The 21,150-nt window shown below is 50.1% G+C and overlaps 1 protein-coding gene across 1 annotated transcript; it reads right to left on the reverse strand.

Annotated features, from left to right (window-relative positions):
* Nucleotides 1-898: 898 nt before the first annotated feature.
* On the reverse strand, nucleotides 899-2,511 carry POU3F1 (POU class 3 homeobox 1). The gene has a single exon (XM_021554806.2). It carries the CDS (start codon nucleotides 2,467-2,469, stop codon nucleotides 1,354-1,356), a length of 1,116 nt encoding a protein of 371 aa, XP_021410481.1. The 5' UTR covers nucleotides 2,470-2,511; the 3' UTR covers nucleotides 899-1,353.
* Between the last annotated feature and the right edge of the window lie 18,639 nt (nucleotides 2,512-21,150).

Here is a 21,150-nt window from a genome sequence, read left to right on the forward strand (position 1 = left end):
TAGAAAATCCCCTTTAAAGCTTCTGTTTTCACAGCACACAATTTGTAGTGAATAAAGCGGGGAAACCATCCAGTGCCAGATGTCTGAGAACATCAGTAAATTCTCTGCCAATTAAAAAGAAAGAATTTGGTCCTTTACTACCAGATTTCGATCAAGTGTTTAATCAGTGCAAGAGCTCTGTATGGGAACATATTGCAAAAGTTCTCCCAACACAAAAAACACCGCAGGAATCCAAGGACCTGCAAAGGCAAACAATCCTCACATGCAACTTTTCTTGGCGCTGCAAGAGAAGGTTTAAAGTAGCGATGCAGGATCATTCTTCCAAGAACCGATAGGCTGAAAATACAGTTTCTGCATTTTCTTGGCATAACCACAAAATATTCGGGCATGAAACCACGGAAAGAAAAGCTGGTGACACCGGAAAAAGCGAGAGCGTGGTTTGAGCAGAAGGAATCTACTCGGCAACACCGGCGTGCGTGGATTATCCCCGCGGTGCGTGGGAGAAAAGTTCCGTGCGGGCTGTTTTGTGCTCACACCGCGGAGAGCCACGCTGGGAGCGGTCAAAGCCCCGCGGGAGGTGCGGGGAGCAGCGCAACAAGCGCATCCGCGGGGAGCAGCGCAACAAGCGCATCCGCGGGGAGCAGCGCCTCGCCCGAAGCGCGACAGCGGCGGGCGAACCCCGCCGGGCAGCGCGGCTGCGAACCGCGGGGCACCGCTGGCCACCGGCAACGGGGCTCCCCGCCGACACCGGCAACGGGGCTCGGCGGCCACCGGCAACGGGGCAACGGGACCTCGGCCAAGGCAGCGCCGCCGCCGCCACCGGCCCCGACGGCCGCGATGTCCCGGCCGCACCGCTCCCGGCCGGGCGGCCGAGCCTGCAAAGACGACACGAGACCGGTTCCTGGGTAAATGGTTTATGTAAGTAATAAAATATTTACTATAACATAAATAGAAACGTACCCTCGCAGTCTACATTGGTTTTGCAATAAGAGATACAAACAAAAACCGAACCCCCGGGGAATGGACCGGACTGAACCCACCAACGGGAGGGTGCGAGCTCCGCGCACGGTTAGAAATAAATAGAGACGGGCCGGGAAATGGTTTCGAAGCGTCCCCCCGGGCGGACCGGGCCGGGCAGAGCGGGAGGGGCCGAGCCGGGGGCGCGAGGAAGGGAATAAATTAGAGATCGCAAACCTTTGGCTACTGCTGCGGCGGCCGCGGCGGCTCCGGCGGGCGAATAAATAGAGCGCGGGGCGCGGAGCGGGCGGCCGGGCCAGTCTGAGAATAAATTAAATCGCGTCCCCCGCTGCCCGCGCCCGCCGCGCCGCCGTCGGGGCCGCGGGGGCCGGGCAGTCACTGCACGGCGCCGGGCAGCGCGTGGTGCAGCGGCGAAGTGTCCGCCTGTGCGTAAACGTCCTCCATGGGGGGATGCGGGACCCCGGCCGGCGTCATCCGCTTCTCCTTCTGCCGCCGGTTGCAGAACCAGACCCGCACCACCTCTTTCTCCAGCTGCAGGGAGTCCGCCAGGGAGGTGATCTCGTGCGCCGAGGGCTTGGGGCACTTGAGGAAGTGGTTCTCCAGGGCGCCCTTGACGCCCACCTCGATGGACGTCCGCTTCTTGCGCTTCCGGCCCTGCGCCGCGATCTTGTCCAGGTTGGTGGGGCTGCCCGTGCTGGAGTCCGTCTCCTCCAGCCACTTGTTGAGCAGCGGCTTCAGCTTGCACATGTTCTTGAAGCTCAGCTGCAGCGCCTCGAACCGGCAGATGGTGGTCTGCGAGAAGACGTTCCCGTACAGGGTGCCCAGCGCCAGCCCCACGTCGGCCTGCGTGAAGCCCAGCTTGATCCGCCGCTGCTTGAACTGCTTGGCGAACTGCTCCAGGTCGTCGGAGCTGGGCGCGTCCTCGTCCGACGGCTCGGGCGGCCCCAGCGGCGGCGGCGAGGCCGCCAGCTCGTGGCCGCCCGCCTCCTCGGCGCCCAGCGGGTCGCGCAGCCCGTGGTGCAGCGCCGGCGCCGGCGGGCCCAGCATCCCGTTGAGGCCCGCGTAGGGCTGCGCGTAGAGCAGCGGCTGCCCCGACGGCGGGGACATGGGCGGCAGGTGGTGCGCGCCGCCCTGCGCCCAGCCGCCCGCCGCGCCGCCCGCCGCCGGCTGGTGCACCAGGTGCGGCCGGTGATGGAAGGCGGCGGCGGACAGCTCTTCGCGGGGTCCCGGCGGGCCGCCCTTGGCGTGCTCGGCGGGCGGAAGGTGCGCGCCCCCGCCGCCCCCACCGCTGCCCCAGTCCGTGCCGGCGCTGGGCAGCCACTGGTGGTGCGCCAACCCGACGGCGTGCCCGGCGGCGGGAGCCAGTCCCTGCAGGTACTCGTGGTGCATCATCTTCTGCACCTCGCGGTACGTGGTGCCCTGGTGCAGCCGGTCGCCGTCGGGGTGCATGAGCGCGGCGGAGCGCGGCAGGTACTGCGCGGCGGCGGCCATCGCGTGTGCGCCGCGCCGCCCGCGCCGCGCTTTAGAGCCGCGCGCCGGGGCGCGGGGCCGCCGCGCGCCCGCCCCGCCCCCGCGCCCCATTGGCCCGCCCGCCGCCGCGGGTGGCGCGCGCCGCCCCGCCATAGGGCGCCGCCGGCGGGAGGGGGGCGCCGCCCCGCGCCGCCCGCTCCCCATTGGCCGGCGGCGGGAGGGCGCTGCCCACGGGATTGGCCGGCGGGGGGGAATGGGCGGGGCGGCCCGCGGCGGAGCGGCCGCCGATTGGAGGAGCGCGGTTCATTCATGCCGAGCGGCGCGGGCGGCGCGCAGCCTCCGCCCGCTGCGCTCCGCGGGCTGGCCCCGCTGCTCAGCTCCCCATCGAGGCCAAGCTGGGGCGTCAAAAGTCGTGATTGAGGCTTTTTGGTAAACTTGGAGCTCCTTCCTGAGCGTTCCACGGAATAGAGCAGCAAGGGCCAAGAAATGAGGATCTGAGATTGTCTGGGCGTCATGGGAAATGTGGCTCTTGGATGCTGCCTCAGAGGCGAGTCTCTGAGCCGGTTTGAGGGTTGGCACAGGATAAAGGGTGGAGGAATTTGTGGGAAAAGACAATGACAACAAGAAACAGACGTGTCTCGCAGTGCTGGGAGAGGGGCAAGGGATGTCTTAATTAAGCCAGCTGCAGACTTCATCTGGGGCTTGTGGCCCAAAATGAATCAGGATGGGCACCAGGAACATTCATCACTTCTAAAAATTAATCTTTGTCTCTGTGCTCTATCTGTAGGACGGGAGCAGAGTCTGACCTTTGCCAAGGGCTTGGGCGAACAATGAACCGTCGGATCAATATGTGTACGAGTGTAACATGTCAAGATGCCCTGCACTCTCCTCAGCTGGGCAGGGTGGCTTGCTGCTGCTGCTAAGGACATTAACTGCAGCCTCCTGAAAGCTTTTTGTGAGGCGTGCCACATCCCTTCCTGTGTTGGGGGCACTTTGTCATTTCGGGGTACCAAAGCACTGGTTTGGACTGGGGTCCTGCAGCCCTGCCTGCTGGGAATGTTGGAACCAGCAGATGGAAGAACCCGTTTTGGCTTCTGGGTTTGGGGGGACCAAGCTGCAACACCCCACCCTGGCACAAGGGCAACACAGTGCCCAGCTCAGTGCCCACCTCTGCCTTCCCTGGCACTTTGGCAGTGGTGGCCCTGTGGCCACAGGGTGAAGTGCTGCCCACAAGCACCCTGTGATCACTGATTTCACCTGCATTGATCCTCCTCCTGCTTTACCCAGCTCCTGGGGCAGCTGCTGGGATCACACGGGGCTGGAGAGGTCTGTCTCCTCCTCCAGGCTTGTGTGGGCAGGTGCCAACACCCAGCCAGCCCCACGGGAGCTGCTTCTGCCAAACCTGCAGCCATGGGGCTGGTGCTGGTCCATGGCAAGAGCTCAGCATCCTACAGAATCACAGAATACCAGAATCACAGAATAATGAGGTTGGAAGAGACCTCCAAGGTCATCAAGTCCAACCTATGCCCTAACACCACAACCAGACTATAGCACCAAATGCCAAGTCCAGTCTTTTTTTAAACATATCCAGAGATGGTGATTCCACCACCTCCCTAGGAAGACAATTCCAGTATTTTATTATTCTTTCAGTGAAATTTTTTTCCTAATATCCAACCTGTACCTTCCCTGACGTAGCTGAGGCTGTGTCCTCTTGTTCTGTCGGTGCTGCCCAGTGGAAGAGATCGACCCCACCTGTACAACCTCCCTTCAGGAGATATAGAGAGCAATGAGGTCACCTCTGAGCCTCCTCTTCTCCAGGCTGAACAGCCCCAACTCCCTCAAACGTTCCTTGTGTGTCAAGCCCCTCACCAGCCTCGTTGCCTCCTCTGAACTCCTGTCGGGGTTCTGGGGAGCTGCTGGACCTTGTTTGGTTGAGCTGTGGAAAGAGCAGCTGTGAGAGTGGCACACCTTGCTGCTGGCAGTCTCAGCTATCCATTGTCTTTGGGGACAAGTTTGGGACTGAACATGTGCATTTTTTTGCTCTGGAATTATGTGTAATTAGTTCCTTTCACTGACCCCAGGGTCTCTTTTCAGGTGTACAGCCCTAGAGAAAGGCTGGACTTTGTAGGAGAGATGGGTTGCAATAGATCATGGGACATATTTCATTAGGAAAGTAATTTATCTTTCTTATTTTCCTGAGGAATCCTTTGCCCACACTGCATACGTTTGTAATGAATAGAAGCCTTTCAAATGATTCAGTGACATGCTGTAAAATATCATACTTGGTTAAGCGTTTTCTCTATATTTTTTCTGACCTAGACTCATATTCATGTCAACTCTCCATGATGCAGTGCTGTAATATTAAAATTTTTGGTAGCCAATTGCTTTTGATATTTATATCCATTTTTAAGGGAATCACAATGAATAAATGTGCCCAGCTCTAACTTTATGCAAAATAAGCCGTGTATAAATCAGTAAATCATTAATAGAATGAATCATTTCCAAAGGCTGAAGACTGGATTGCATTTCAAACTTTCATCTGTTCTATATGTTTCAGAAATTACCCAAGGAGAGGACACATCACATGTGATAACTGAGGTGCCCATCACAGACTTTACACAGTAGTGCTGGGTTATGTTTGATCAAATAATCTTTGTAAACCAAGGCATTGTGCATTGATTGTACTTTGGGCTTGTTCTGCTTAATAGCAGTACAGATTAAAAACTGGGAACAGCAAACAGCAGAGGAAGATGCAAAATTCCCATTTAACTCCTCCCTCAGCCATTCCCAGCTCCAGAAGTCAGAGGCAGGTGGCAAAGCTCTCTTCTATTAAACAACATGAAGGAGATAAAAGCAAAGGAGAGGGTGCTGACCCTAACTGAAGAGGACAGGAAAGATTAAGATGTATAAGCACTAATTTCAAGATCCAGACCTGTGTGTTTGTGTTCCTGGTATCCCTGTTCCCACTGAGGTCTGGGACTGAGGAGTTGCACAGTTTAAAATACCCTACTGAGATTTCATTGTGTTGAAAGTGTCTTTCTGTTTTGTTTAAAATACATTTTATTTTATTTATTCTTATTTTTACATAGCTTTTCAGAGCCATACCATGCAGCAAATCCCTGTAGGAGGGCATCCAGGTTTCCTAGCAAGAGCTAGTTCTTTCATTAAGCCTTGCCAGGGATATTGGCATGCAGTCCATCCCCTCTTCAAGGAATAAACAACCCCATGGGCAATGTTCGATATGATTCATTCTCTGTGTGACTGTGACAGCATCAGAACCTGCCTCATGCAGCTGGATCTGAGGCTGGTGGGAGGACTGGAATAAGGAGGAGGCTGAGCACGGAGGGAGCAGAGCTGGGACTGCTGTGCACAGCCAGGGAGCTGCTGCTGCTGCTGCTGCTGCTGCTGCTTCTGCTGCTGCTGCTGCTGCTGCTGCTGCTGCTGCAGCCCCGCTCTGCTCGCTGCCCCGGCCAGCCCCAGGCACTCAGAGCTGCTTGGGAGTGCTCCATGATGAGGAGCTGGGTCCTGTCAGGACAACTTCTCCCTGGGAAACAGCCCCACATCTGGGCCTCCTGCCCTGGGGGAGCAGTGCTGCTCCTGCCTGGGCCCCTCTCTGACAGCAGCTGGAACAGCTGGATCAAACACTGGAGCAGGGTCTGCAGCAAGGAAAGGCACCAGCATTGCCTGTCAGCTGGGAGGAGGCCAAGAGTCAATGCTCCAAGTAGGATCTGCCTGTAAGTGTGAAACTGCCCTGACAAGAGGCAGCATTTCCCAGAATTTGTAACATTTTGCCTAAATGTCTTTCATCTAGGACACCTCGGAGCACAGATAAGAAATTTTTACAACTTTTTAGGTGGCTTTACCTTTTGGCAGAATCTTAGTTTTGCTTTGCTCATCTAAATGTGCAGAATTCTTAATTTGGTGAGTGACAGTTAACAGGTTAGTGGCTGGGACAACAGTGAATTGAGCCATAAAACTAGAGAGGAAGAGAGCTAGAGAATAAATCACGGAGAACAGTTAATACAAATGTGTGAGGTATGCTCACTATGATTAGCTGTAGTCATATAGAGTCCTGTAATTATTTGAAAATTGTCCAGAAATAAGTTCTCATGAGACCAAAATGAATGCAAAAAATGCTGTTGTGATCTTTTATTGAATCAATGAAATTTAGATTAGGCAGTCACTAAATTCCTGTTTACACAACAGACCTTAATGGTTCCAAAGGAAGCGCTCAAATGTAGTCGACAAATAATCCCTATTTATGAAAGCCCCATAATATGCATTTACATAATCCCCACTTTAAAAAGCTATATCAGCTCTAAAGTTCTTCAGCTCAGAGATATGCCCTAGGGGATTAAAAGTAATAAACAAAACAAAGGGAAAAAGATGTATACACACACATCCACCAACGTGCACCACAGCCTTTAGGATTATCACACGCAGGAGGAGGCAGGGATAACACCCCAGCTCTGCTCACCCCACTGCACCTCCAGCAGGGTTTGTGCATGTGCACAGGGATGAATACATGCACCTGCATCTCCACAAGTGGCTCTGCATGACTTGCAGCACGTGTGTGCTGCTGCAGTGTCTCTCTGCATTCTGTCTCTCCTGCCTTGCCCGGTGGTTTGGCACAAATACCACATTGGTTCATCCTGTATGCCCAGGAAGTGCCATAATGAAACAAACAGTCTTACTCGTGTTTTGAGGTGTCTCTAGCAGCTTTAGAAAGCAGCTGATAGGACACAGAACTGTGGGTTGTGCATTTTATTTGTACTCAAGATGACTGGCCAGTTGCTGATATTCCCATGTGACGGATGTGGCATTTTGCTGTCGAGGTGCTGTCCTTGAGATAAGAGCTATGACAGGGCAGGGACCTGCACCAAGAATGTTAATGTTGCTGGAGGGCTTGAATTTTAAAAAAGCTGTTCTTTACTGTGGAAAACAAGCTGCTTCTGAAAAGCTGATTATTCAGAATTGTGAATTTTGGAGACTGATTTCTTACCTTCTGAAATGTTGCCTTGTCTTTGCAACTACCCATTTTTTAGAAACAAAACGTTATGAGTCTGGTGGAGCCTGAGTTTTGCAATTCTGGTAGTTGGGTCACATTTATATTGGATTCAGTAAAAGTAAGAAAGGGAAAATAGAATTAATTTCCAGCTTTAGAGAAATACGTTTGCTGCCCGTACATTCAGAATTCTCTGAGTATCTTTTGCCTCAAACTCTTTGATTAGCATTTATAATATAAATGAGAGCACAGAAGTGCAGGAATGTTGGTATTTACCCTCAGTGAATGCCAGCATTCAAGTGATGTGGGGTTTTGTGTGCACAGAACATCCTTGCCTGGAGCTCCAGCTGTGAGATCCAGCTGTGGTGGTGCTGCTGAAATGAGAGTGATAGCTGGTGTGCAGCTGCATGCCCTGGCCTCTTCCCATCTGGCCCAGCCCTTCTCCAAAAGCCAAATGGGATTTTTCTGGTTTGCTGGTGTAGGGCAGAGTCCAGTGTCCCCTCTTCTCCTTTGCTGCTGCTGGTGTCCCTGCCCACCACCCCTGGAGAGCTCTGCCTCCCTCTTCCTGGGGAAATCTCTCCTATCTCTGCATAATGGCCAGAAGAAATCTTCACCTTAAACCCAAACTCATTCCTGAGTGAGGTCAGGGGTAACAGGAGGGCTTAGCACCAGGCTGCACCAGCTGCCCAAGGCACTGAGTGTTTCTTCCCAAAATAACACAGGAGGTTGGTAATTTCACCCTATGTGTTCTCAGCTCCACCTTAATAATGAAGCTTTTTTGTTTCTATTTGATGAGGATCTTTGCAGTTTACATAAAGCAACCACATGAATAAATACTCAGTTTAGAAGAGATAAGACCTGGGGGTGAGTTTGGTGGGGGTTCAACAAGGAAGATTGTGCATTCAGCAAACAAAGATGTCTATGGCTGTAGCATCACTTGATCTTGTCAATCTAATATCATCAGCTGGAACGTGGAGCAGAAGCAGGTGTTATTTTGCTGGAGTGCACTAGCAGGAGCTCAGGAATCACCACAGCTGCACCTGGTCAGAGTCAGGAACTCTCTTCTGCAAAGATCGATTACTGAGGAAAGGGAATTTACAGAGAATGGTTCATTTTTACATTTTCCATTCATATTTGGTGCAGGACATGAGTGTTTCTTTGTTCACCCCACTCCACACTGATTACTCTGAGGATGCACAGTTCCAGAGCTGTCTGTGCCTATTGACAGGCCACACTTCCCAGGTTGGCTTCCCAAACTGAGCTGTTTTGAGAAATGTACAGATACAGAAAAACAGGGAGGCAGAAATTTTCTTTGTGGCAAGGCTGAGGTGCAGGAGTTGGGAGTTGAAGGGATGAATTCCTGTAATTTTGTTGTTACTGCAAATTGTGCCTGGTTTAAACGCTCCACCTCAGGTTCTGATCTGCTGTATTGGTGCTAATCCATATATTCATGCTTTGCCAGTATGGATTTAAAGTTGTATAATTCAGGTTATTCTCAAGGCCAAGAGCCCTTCCTATCTGCCTGAACTGTCACTGTGTCATAATTGTTGCACTTTTGGTGACTTTTCATCAGCCCTTTTGTCATAACTGAGGCAGAAGGTGAATTCAGGAAGGAAAACATCATTTTCTAATGAAATTAACTTCTCAGGTGAAGGTGTGCTTCTGGAGAACAGGAATCAGGCACCAGCCTTCAGATTACTCTGCTTCTCCCTGCCTGCACCCCAGCACACAAAGTGTGAGTCTGGCTCTTCTCACACTGGGAGCAGGGACCTGGAATTCAGCTGTGGAGAGATGCTGCTGCTGGTGGCTCTTCACTGGTCCCATTCTCTTCAGGGAAAGGGAAGTGGTGAGCAGCTGGGGTGGAAGATAATGCCTGGGACAGCATCTAAGTAAATGCTCTTTTGTAACGATGGTGCCACTAATTAATTTCATTTCTTCATCTTTTTTTGAGCCTAGCTCAATGATGAAAATATCAAACCTGACCAGTTCTGAGGTTTGTCTTTGACCAACTCACCCAGTAACTTCTCTCTGTGTGTTGCTTCTCAGCAACCTCCAGGTTTCTGCCCTCCCTTTGGCCATTTCATTAATCATTTAAATAGTTCTATTAACCTATACTTCCATCAGTCCCATAGAGAGCACTTTTGGGGGGTCTGTAAGCACTATGGAAACATCAAAACACAGCTGGATGTGTAGGCTCTTACCTGGAAGACTGTCAGAATCTGAGGTATTGATGATTCTGAGATTGTAGAAAGTCTCTGTCTCTCAGCCCCGCTGCCAAAGCAGAAGCCATAATTGGTCTGTGCTGGTTTCCAGGTTGTTTATTCTGTTTATCTCTCACATGTTCTGCTGCCCTGCCCAGCTCTGTCCTGCAGGGCAGCGTGTGGGGCTCTGCCCTCAGTGGGATGTGACAAACATTAAATACCAGAAACTCCCTGGGCTGGATTTACAAGAACGTGCCAATATCTGTCACCTACGTTGGACAGTGTGTCCCCAGCCTGAACCAACAGAAAAATGCCAACACCACAGTGAGACATGGAGGGCATGAAGAAGGAGAAAAAGGACAAGACACACCCAATTTCCTCCATCTTGTCCCCTTTGGACCCCTCATCTAGAATCCTAAAATTTTACTTTTGCACCCATGCCACACTAATTATTACTGATATCAAGCACTCAGAGCTTGTAATTCATCCTGTAAGATTGAAAACTCTTTTCCATGGGCAGAGATCACAGACAGTGTCTGTGGGGGCTCTGTCCAGGGGGGTTCCTGACCCCTGCCAGGGTCCCAGGGCAGCCAGAGGGAAGCTCTGGATTCCCACAGAAGAAAAAGTTTTCTTGTGCAAACCAAGAGCATTGAACTGAGAGGGAAGAGCAGGTGCTGTAGGGGATAAACCTTTCTAGGCATGCTGCTGGACAGATTCACACACAGCTGGGACAGGAGGAGCTGAGGATGAGGAGCTGCTCGGTGCCTTGGCAGGGTGTTCCACCTGTGAGTCAGCTCCACAGGAGTCTCACCAGCCCCTTGGCCAGACAAGCTGTGCCTTCATTAACTCTTTCCTGTAGGACACGTAGAAGCCAATTAATTACAACTTAGACTTTATTCCATTAAACTCCTCTAAGCTCCAGGGGAAGAGCCTTAAGATTCTGCTCTGATCCTGTTGCCACTGACGCCTGTAAAATCTCTCCACAGACTTGGAAGGGAAGAGACAATAATTCCATGTTTGCTTTCAGCCTGGAGCAGGACCACTGCCAGGAGGGCCATGCCTCTGAATGCAGCCCCTCTTCCCAAGCAGCACCTGCCTTGGGACATGCATGGGGACATAGAATAGTTTCTGTTGGTTCCAGTGACAATGGACCAGGTGGTCATTCACTGTAGGTACTATCAAAACCTTGCTCCCCTGCCTGATCTCAAATTTCCATCCTGCTGCTCCCTGTAAAGACAAACCCTGAGCTGTTCCCCTTTCCAACTGGACTGACTTTAGTTAGTTGAATTTTCAAAGAGGGGTCATCACATCTGACAATACAGATATCACACAGTTTTGCTTCTAGAAGAGAAATCTTCTCAAGCAGAGACTGTTACAGCTCCACAGAGCTGGCAGGTGGGCAAGTCTTAGAAAAGAACTGTTCCCCAATCTCCTTTTCATAAACTACTTGTGCTTCAAAGAAGGCAGAGGACTGAATGGAGGTTGTCTGTGTCCCACTGGACTGCCTTGTTGACGAGGCAGGGGTGGTTCCTGCTGTGTCACAGGAGCAAGTTAGGTGCCATCACCTAGTGCACCACTGCAGACGTGTCTTTGCATGGGTTCTGAAGCCATAAGCCACTGTGCTCTGCACAAGCAGCTAGGTTTTATTCACGGGCACATTGCTTGGGTGTTTGGTGTGGAGCAGGTACCAGGTGATGAAAGGAGTGATATTATTTATAAAGCACATGAAAATGCAACTGTTATGTGTGCAGTTTTAGTCACTGCAGTACAAGAAAGACAGCAAGCTATCAAGGAGTGTCCAAAGGAGGGCAATGAAGAAGGTGAAGGGTCTTGAGGGGCAGCTGTGTGAGGAGCAACTTGGTCTATTCAGCTGGAGGAGACTGAGGGGACGCTCATCACACTTACACCTTTCTTGTGAGGGGAAAAGGAGGGGCAGGTACTGATCTCTCTGGTGACCAGTGACAGGACCTGAGAGAATGGCCTGAAGCTGTGTCAGGGGAGGTTTTGGTTGGATATTAGGAAAAGGTTCTGTCCCAGAGAGTGGCTGGCCACTAGAACAGGCTCCTCAGGTTACAGCACCAAACATGACAGAGTTCAAGTGTTTGGACAACACTCTCAGGCACATGGTGGGACTGTTGGGGATGGTTCTGTGCAGGGCCAGGAGCTGGACCTGATGATCCTTGTGAGTTCCAAATCAGTTTATTCTGTTATTCTGTGATTGTGGATGTCGGACAGCAGAGTTCAAAGTCAAATTTCTCTTTGTTCCTGTGTGTTGCAAGTAGTTTACTGGCATGGGCCCAGGACTTCTCAGACTGGTTACAGGCCTGTCTCATCCAAGCTCTGATCAGTGCCACAACTTGTATTTCTGGTATTTTGTTTAACTGTACTGTGGGCCATCAAACTCCCACTGCAGTCAACAGGCCCTCAGGATCTGGTCTTTCTCTCCAGCCATGGTGCAATGATGTGTCAGCTCTTCACTCTGACTACTGTTCTGAGCTCCTTTCTTCCCAGGCCCACTTATTTGGGTCAACATTTCCTACAAGCTTCTCAACAAAATTCCTAGCAGCAACACAGAAATTTGCTTTCTACCTGCTGCAGTTGGCAGCTTGGATGTGTCCCAGTCTGTGATTGCCAGGAGATGGTGATGGTAGCAGCACAGCCTCCCCAGTGGGAATGACATTCCACTTGCTTTTCGGACACCTGTGTATCCCAAGGATCATGGGTTCAGGGGCTCTGCCTGCTCCTGAGAGCAATTACTGTGAGCCTGTGCTGTTAACAACTGCACCCCCACTATTGGCAAGCTTGGACTAGGGGCAGGTTTAGACACCTGTTCCAGGTCTTATCTGGGTGAGGCAAGGCTCACAAAACGGTACTACAGACCTATCAGCTCCTCAGACAAAACAGCTGCTGGTTCCTGTGTCAGCACTCTGGCTGGGTGGAGCACCAGTGACATTATTAAAAGAATTTTCTTTCTATGCCAGGCAGTGACACTGACTTTTGTTAGAATGTGTTCTTTTCTCTTTCAAATTCCTATCCTGAGATCCTAAAGTTACGTATTGTGGCAAGCACATTTCTTTCCCTCTCAGGATTTTTCATAGACATGCACAGAGAGAAATGAAAGAGAAAACAATTTCTACTTCTGCTTCTTATTTTTCCCTATGTGGAATGTGTTTGGAGAATTGTTTACCTGGGGTGAGTGCTTGGTTGGATTCTCGTGAGGATTGTTTGAGCCTGGTGGCCAAACCAACCCACCTGGGGCTGGACAGAGAGAGGGTCACGAGTTGTGTTAGAGTCAGAGAAAGTAGTATGTAGTTTTAGTATCCTCCTTTTATATAGTATATTGATGTATTTTAGCATAGTTATAATAAAGAAATAATTCAGCCTTCTGAATTGAGTCAGATATTGTCATTTCTTCCCATTGGGTTCGCCTGCATTTACAATAATGTTTAGTATCCTAAAGGCAGAAGATTAGAAACTGCACTAGTGTGGAAGCTTGTGTACCCCCTGTGCACTGCTTCAGAGCTGCAACTCCCCCCCAACACTACGTAGTATTTTCATTAGATACCCGACCTCTGGTTCTGATTAAATAACTTGTATAATTAAATTGAGACATCTGCTTATCCCTAGGGGAAGAAATCCCTTTCAGCACTGGACTAAGTCTGATTTGGTTAATTACCTTAGCTGTACTGTATTAATACATAGTTTCTTGATGGCAAGGAGCTCTGGTATTAGGTTTATTCCTCCTTGCTTTCACAATACTATAGTAAGACAGTTTAGGGATTAGGAATCAGGCACTGAGCCCAGTATTTCCCTCCTCTTTTCACTCATGTCAACACCCTCCCTCGTTTTACTCTTTCCGTATTCCCTGTTTTACCTGCCTGTGAATAGTTTCCAGGTTCTTTGTTGTACATGTAAGGATAATCTATTCCCAGTGACCGCTCAGAGCAATGTGTCCTGTGGTACTTGTGAGTAATTAAAATTCTCAGGGTTCTTCAGCAATGTCAATCTCTCTCAACAAATACCATTGGCACTGCTGTTTTCCAGTTCACCCTCCAGAAGCAGTGCAGGTGGACAAGGTGGAAGGTGGGGAGAGCAATGTGGGAATGTACCTGGCTTTGCAGACACCATCCTTTGGCCACCTGCAAGGCTGAACCTCTGTGGCAGCTGCACTGCAAAACTCCCCCACAATGGCAAAACCCCAGATTCAGTCCTTCACTCAAGCTTGACCAAAAGTGAACAAACACATGCTAAAAAAGAAGGAACTGAGATTTGTAGGCAAGCTGGGGAAGACCATCCTCAGAAGAGGCAGGAGCTCCAGGGCAGAGCTGCTGGTGGACACTGTCCTTGGGGTGTGCTGACAGGGGCCAGGGCCCTCCCTGCACACCCACCAGCCTGAGCACCCCAAAATCTGAGCTGGTTACTTAAATAGGCTGATCTGGGGGCCCAAAAACACTTCTGGCAGTGAAATTGGCACTTCTGGTAATGTTATGCAATGGAACTTTTTTCCATCCACAGAAGGAAATACCTAATAAAATCATATATTTGATAACCAAGCCATTATAGAACTAGAGATTCAGACTTCCCAGGGAAAATTCAATTCTCAGAACCAATAGTATTTACTATTTATGTGACTTTCCAGCCTATCTAAAGGCTCATCCTTTTCAGAATGCTCTACGGGTAGCCAGAAGGTGCTTTCAGAAAGAATTGTCCAGATGCTTTTCAAAGTAAAAAATATATTTAGTGCAGAATTTAGTTGTAACACTAAATCTGTGATTTTTAGAAAAAGGTAATCTGGGTGGAAATCGTGGGTGAGGAGAGGCACAGGAACATAACATAAAATGCCTGCAGGAGGTCAGAGGGAAATGCTCTGTCCAGCAGCAGAGGTGTAGGGAGGACTGTCAGGACAGCACAAAGCTCAGCCAATGCCTCTCCAGAAGAGTCCCAGGGCCTGACAGCTTGCAGAGATCTCCCACGACAGAAGTGAGGTTTGTTATTCAATAGCCACCAGCCCTTTTTAACCCTTCCATAACTTTGTCTGCTTTATTTTTTTTTTCTATTTATGTAAACCTTCAGCATGCACAGCATTCTGCAGCAAAGATTTCTGCAGATAAATGACACACTGTGCAAAAGGCCACCTTCTTCTGTTTGAAGAACCAGAACCAGTGAAGAAGTCACCTCTGGGTGACTTCTTCATGCTGCTCACAATTCCAGAGACTGCTCACAATCCTGCAGTCACATCTTCTCACGCTGAGGAATCACAGTCTGTGGAGCTGTGCCTCCTGTGGATGCTGTTCTATACCCCACACTAACCTTGATGCACATTTCTGAATATTTTCCACGTCCATAAATTCTTTGGCGACAAGAAGAGGGAAAGAATTGAACAATTTAACTGGATTTCTGTGACCTGTGTTCCCAAGACTATTGGGACACTCAAAGCAGCAGTCAGGAGAGAAGTTCCTCTCAGGGGTCGGAACTGCTCTGGGGCAAATACATTCCATTTGAAAATATTTAAAGGCAACAAAACTGAACAGTCTGGTTTTTTTTAGTGTCAGAATCTGTGGTATTGATGATTCCGAGATTGTAGAAAGTCTCTGTCTTTCTGCCCCGCTGCCAAAGCAGAAGCCATAATTGGTCTGTGTTGGTTTCCAGGTTGTTTATTCTGTTTATCTCTCACATGTTCTGCTGCCCTGCCCAGCTCTGTCCTGCAGGGCAGCGTGTGGGGCTCTGCCCTCAGTGGGATGTGACAAACATTCAATACCAGAAACTCCCTGGGCTGGATTTACAAGAACGTGCCAATATCTGTCACCTACGTTGGACAGTGTGTCCCCAGCCTGAACCAACAGAAAAATGCCAACACCACAGTGAGACATGGAGGGCATGAAGGAGGAGAAAAAGGACAAGGCACACCCAATTTCCTCCATCTTGTCCCCTTTGGACCCCTTATCTAAAATCCTAAAATTTGATTTTGCACCCGTGCCACACTTAATTATTACTGATATCAAACACACAGAGCTGGTAATTAATCCTGTAAGATTGAAAACTGTTTTCCATGGGCAGAGATCACAGCCAGTGTCTCTGGGGGCTCTGTCCAGGAGGGTTCCTGACCCCTGCCGGGGTCCCAGACCTGCCAGGGCAGCCAAAGGGAAGCCCTGGATTCTCACATATTAGCATCTAAGCTTGGCCTTTGCTGGGCAAATGGTATCAATGAGCTTTCTGATATTTTTTGTGAGCAAACCAGCAGGGATGTGGGCAGGCACTGTGAAGGAGGCAGAAGCAGCAGGAGTGTTCATCACAGCATGCAAGGACTGTGCTCCTGCCACACCAGCTCCACTTTGCTCTGAGGAATTTTTTGCCTTTTTTTTTTTTTTTTTTTTTTTTTTTTTTAGGTCAGAAGGCGAGTACAGGTTGGATTTTATCCTGGGTACTTTTCATTCCTTGTAACTTTCACATGGAAGCATGAAATATAGCCGGATACATTTCAAGCAAGGCAATGGATTACCTTGTACCGACATGCAGGCCCAAGGTGTCCATTATTTATAGACCTCATTTTCTTGTAGCAAATTTGCATAGATGAGCTCCCAGTGGATGACAGGCCAGAGCTGTGAGGCTCACGAGTCAGCACGGTTACAGGGAGCAGGAAAATCCAGCAGCCAGGCATCACTTCGTGTTATGTTGCACCAAGACTGAACCAACCTGGCCACAGGTCCTGGAAGAGTCTGGGGAAAAAAAGGGGCAGAGGAAGATGTTGCAGCAAACTGAGCCTGCTGGGTTCTGGGGGCGATGTGTCCTGATTGCTCACATCACTTTGCCATTGTGACTGCTTAGCAAGTCCAGTGACCACATCAGATCTGCCAGAGCTGTGCAGCCACAGTGTGTTTGGGGGATTCAGGCCCTGTCAGGGGGCTGAGGCCTCGTGTTGTCACTTGGAGTAACTTTCAGCTTGAGAGGAAACAAACTGCTTTGTCAGAAGCTGCACAAATGCTCCTGTGCCAGGCTGGAAACAGCCTCTGCCAGGTGTCAGCTGGGAGGATTGCTGCTGTTGTCATCACATGAATTCAAGTATTGATCTGCCAGGAGCCGGAATGTCAAGGGATCAAAGGAGACTTGTTGTTCCCCTCACTGGTGGCAGCTCAGAAATGGTCCTCTGGGGATGAGGCTTAGCAGTGCATGTGGTAGGAGAAGGGTCTGGTCCCTGTCTGCAGCTCAGCTCTGGAGCCAGGGAGCCACCACTGTAAGGAAAAAGGGATCACAGTGGGTACTGCTCCTGAGAGAAAAGTGCCACAGAAGGAATATGAAGCCAGGAGCTCATGAGGAGGGGCCAGTGGCTCATGTTCCCTTCTGAGAGCTTCTGCAGGGAGAAACTTCTGAGAGTTCTCAAGCTTCTGAGTGAAGAGACCACACTGGTGGCAGGGGAGCCATGGGCTGGCACAGGCCATGCTGTGCTGCTGTGCTCTGGCACTCCTGCCCCTGAGCAGGGAATGCCAGGGGTGGGACCCCCTCCCCTCTCTGCTCCCTGGCAGCTGCAGCCATTCCTGCACAGCCCTGCAGCTGCAGGTGGCACAGGAGCAAGCTGTCACCAGGGAGAGCCTGAGCAAGGTTAGATCCAATTGCACAAGGCTGGATCATGTACCACAAAACCAGATTTGCTTAGCTAATCCTTTGATTGATTTTAAGACCTTGCTGAGACTAAAAGACTATTAAGAGATTTGTGCTGGTGGCACTTCCCAGCACAGGAACCAACTCCCCTGCCATCCACCTGATGTTTCCTGGCCATGGCCTGAGACCCTTCCCAGCACAGATCAGTCCTTAGCTCCCCCATTTAAATTCTACCAAACTTCTCCTTGCTGAGGCTCTGTCTGGAAGATGAGCACTCATGCCCAGAGGCCTCACAGGGTGCCCAGTCCCAGTGCAGCTCTCCAGGCACTGGCATCCCACAGAGACACCCAGTCTGGTGAGGAATGCTGGCCCCTTGGCCTGCCACTGAGGGGCAGAGGGTCTCTCATCACAGCTCTCAGGAACTTCAGCCCAATGTGCTTGGCTTTTCCCTAGAATTTTCCTCAATTTCCCTATAATTTTCCTTTGAATCTCACTGTCAGAAATTCCCTTCCCCATCTCCCAGAGCATTGGTGTTGCCCTGTGCTCGGTCTGGCAGGAGCCCTGCAACACTCCTCACTGTTCCCTCTTTCCCTGCTTCAACATCCCCAGCCCAGTTTGGATGGGGTACAATGTGCTGAGTGTGCAGACCTGAAACACTTGCTCTTGCCTTTGACTACTCATGTGCCTGCCTGTTTTTCCCAGCACCTGCCTCCTCATGTCCAGATTCAAACTCCAGATAATGTAGCCTGGCTAGCCTCCTGGGCAGGGCTGTGTATGCTGGGAGAAATGCTGGCCTTGAAAATTGGGCGTGAGTCTGTGGGATTCCTCAGATACTTTCTGCCACTGGGATTGTCTGGAAGATGCTGAAGTCAGACTCTCCTCTCCAGATACCTCAAGTTTACACCAGAAATCATGCCCAGCGCCTGGCAGGCCACTGTCCTGGGCATGGCACACCAAGACACAAGCAAAACCATGTCATAGAAGCTCTCCAAGGAGACGTTTTAAGTAGCTCTGATCACTGCTCCACTCCAGACTTTGCCCAGGGCTTGGGGAGCCTGCTGAGCCCGAGCACGAAGAGCCACCCAGCAGAGACCATCTTCAGCACAGGATGGTGCTGGGCACAGATGCCACCAAGTAGAATCTGGGCATGTTTGGCTGTGGTGGACTAATCCTGAGGCATACAGAAAAAAAAACAGATGCCAGCCCTCTCCCTGGTGCTGGCACAGTGCTGCCCTGTGGCCCTGGCCCCAGCCTGGCACATGAGGCCAGAAGTGGAGCAGGGAGATGCAGCCTCCTGGGTTTCCTCTCTGGGTTATCCTACAGCTGCAGACGTGGAAGTTTCAGGCTGCACCCAGTTTATGTAGTCCTGAGCATCACCACCCAGTCTGCTCACCAGGCACAAACACAAAGCAAAAAATGATCCAGCAGAGCAGGCAGGTGGCATTTGGGACACTAAGCTTTCAGTCACCTGGTGCTGCTGCCAGACCCACACAGTGCTGCAGCACCTCTCAGCCATGTGTGCCAGGGGATGCCAGTCCCAGTCCCAGGGCACACCTGGGCACGGTGCAAGAGACCCACCACAGACTGCAAGCTGAGCCAACTGAAAAGGAGGTTTTTAACAGCACCTTGAAAGAGGATGAAAAGCTCAGGGGAGGGCTCATAAAGTGCCAGAGGCAAATGAAAAGATCCCAAACCAAGACATGATTCTAAAGAACCAAACTCTTTTTCTGGCTCCAATGCCACTTTTTTTCCCTGCTTCAAGGCTGAGAAGTAGCACAGATATGGTAGCTTTTGTTGATATGACTTAAAGAGCAGTGCACCCCCTGAAAAAAGAGCATAGAATGGGAATGAATGCTCCAGCACAAGATTTGGAGGGTTTTTCAATGAGCACACAAAGCAATTTTGTTGCTTGTGAGGATGCTCAGGAAAGGGAGAAGCAAGAGATTGCAGACCATTTCATGCTGGTATCAGTTCCATGTTACACAGTGGAGTAAACAGTGTGAAACACCTGTGTAACAGGGGCTTACTGAAAGTACGTTGTGCCAAACAATTCCAAAATACTGTTTCACCTGAGACAACGACTTTGCAGTTGCTAAGATTAATCTTTATTGCAATAAAACAGTTGATATAAGGCTGCATAATGAGCTTAAAGCAGGGAATTCAGAGCAAGGCTCCCATGGGGCAGAGCAGCAGGGGCTGGTGAGCAGGTGGGAGCCCAGGTTCACCATCAGGGGCTGCCTGCCCTGGGGCTGGCATTGCCAAGCCACAATTGGGGTGCCAGCTGAACCCACAGAGGCTCTGGTTCACAGACACATTCCTCTTGTGGGGCAGAGATGGACAGCAGGGCTCTGTGAGCTTCTAACTTCAAAGGGTTGGTGGCCATGACAGGCAGATCATACAAGCTGCCTTGTTCCTGCTTTCCAAAATAGTGTGAGAATTGTGAAGCTGCAAGACAGGAATGTGGGCAGAGACCTGACAGATCCCTGTAGCTCAGCTGAGCAAAGCCCTGTTAATAACCTGAAACCCCCGAGGGAGGGAGGGAGGGAGGGACAGCCAGTACTGGTTTTGCTTAACCAGGGTCTCCTGCCATGACAACATTATAACATCAAAGAATTTTGTGTTGAGAACTAGATACAGCAGCAAGCGCACCCCCAAAAGGACCAGTCCTTAAGATCTCAGTGGAGTTTGCTGCAGGAGTAGAATTTAACACATAGTCTGGAGAAACAAAGACTCAGAGGACGGGATCAGTCCCTAATTACCTCTCAGTTAATGTGAATATGCAGGAGGATGAGGAGAGGGAGGGGCAGGAGACACAAGCATGAGAAGCACTGATGTGGAGCTGGGGAAGGGAAAGTTTGGGCTAGATGCAAGGGGGAAAAAAAGGCCTTAAAAATGCCTGATGTAAGACATTCCTACGGGCAGCAGGCTAAAAATGTAGTCACAGGGAATATTTCCATAAGTCAGGTGCAGTTTGAGCAGGGAAGTTGCCATGAATGATTCAGTGCAGGCTCAGAGCTCTGGCAGGACCCAGCTCTCCATCCCAGCCCACCCTCCTCAGCCACTGCTGGTGCCTTCCAGACAGCCCTGGCTACTCAGTGCCTCTGCTGGGGAAATGAGAGGGCTCTGCTCATGTAACCAAGGCATCATTTTCAGCAAGAATCCCTTGGCTATTTAAAAAAGATTTAAAAAAGAACAGAGATGTGTTATTTAGAAAAAACTCCGGAAGTCTAACTCTCTCTTTTTTCAGGAAAAATGTATTTGCAGCAAGCAGCAGGTGCTGCTGTGTTTTAATCTAAGTTAAGAGACTCCTGTTGGAGCTCCAGTGCTGATTACTCTCCATAAATCATGCTCAGTCTCACATCCCCTGCGTCATATCAAGGTACCCCTCCATGAACACATCCAGTTAGACATCCACTCCATTGATCATGTTCACTCAGATTTCCACTCGGCCCATCCCAGCCAGCCTGCAGCTGCATTATTCTTCAGCGTCCACAGATGTTCCCAGGTTTTATTTCCAATAACCTCAAACTGCAAACAGAAGGTGGTTCCTAGATACGATGGATTAATAATGGAGAAAAACAAATCCTGAGACCCAAACCCCAAGTAACAAAAGATGTGCTAAAATAAAAAATGTTAATATAGAACCTTTTGTGCCATTAGGAATAACCTTATTAATAATTTGAATATTTTCCAATGAATTGTCTAGCCTATCTTTCATAAGCCTAATTTCAAACAGTTTGAGAATTAGAACTTGGCTGCAATTGTTATGGATGGAGCCAGACAACAAGAACAAGTAAACCAAATGGTGACATGAATTCCAGTGAAAACATTATTCTACTCTGCTAGTGAACTAATGGTTTTGGCTGAGAATGTACATTTACCAGACTGTCCCTTTGTATG

The sequence above is a fragment of the Lonchura striata genome, chromosome 23 (assembly GCF_050655825.1).
Source record: "Lonchura striata isolate lonStrDom1 chromosome 23, ASM5065582v1, whole genome shotgun sequence".
NCBI lineage: Eukaryota > Metazoa > Chordata > Aves > Passeriformes > Estrildidae > Lonchura > Lonchura striata.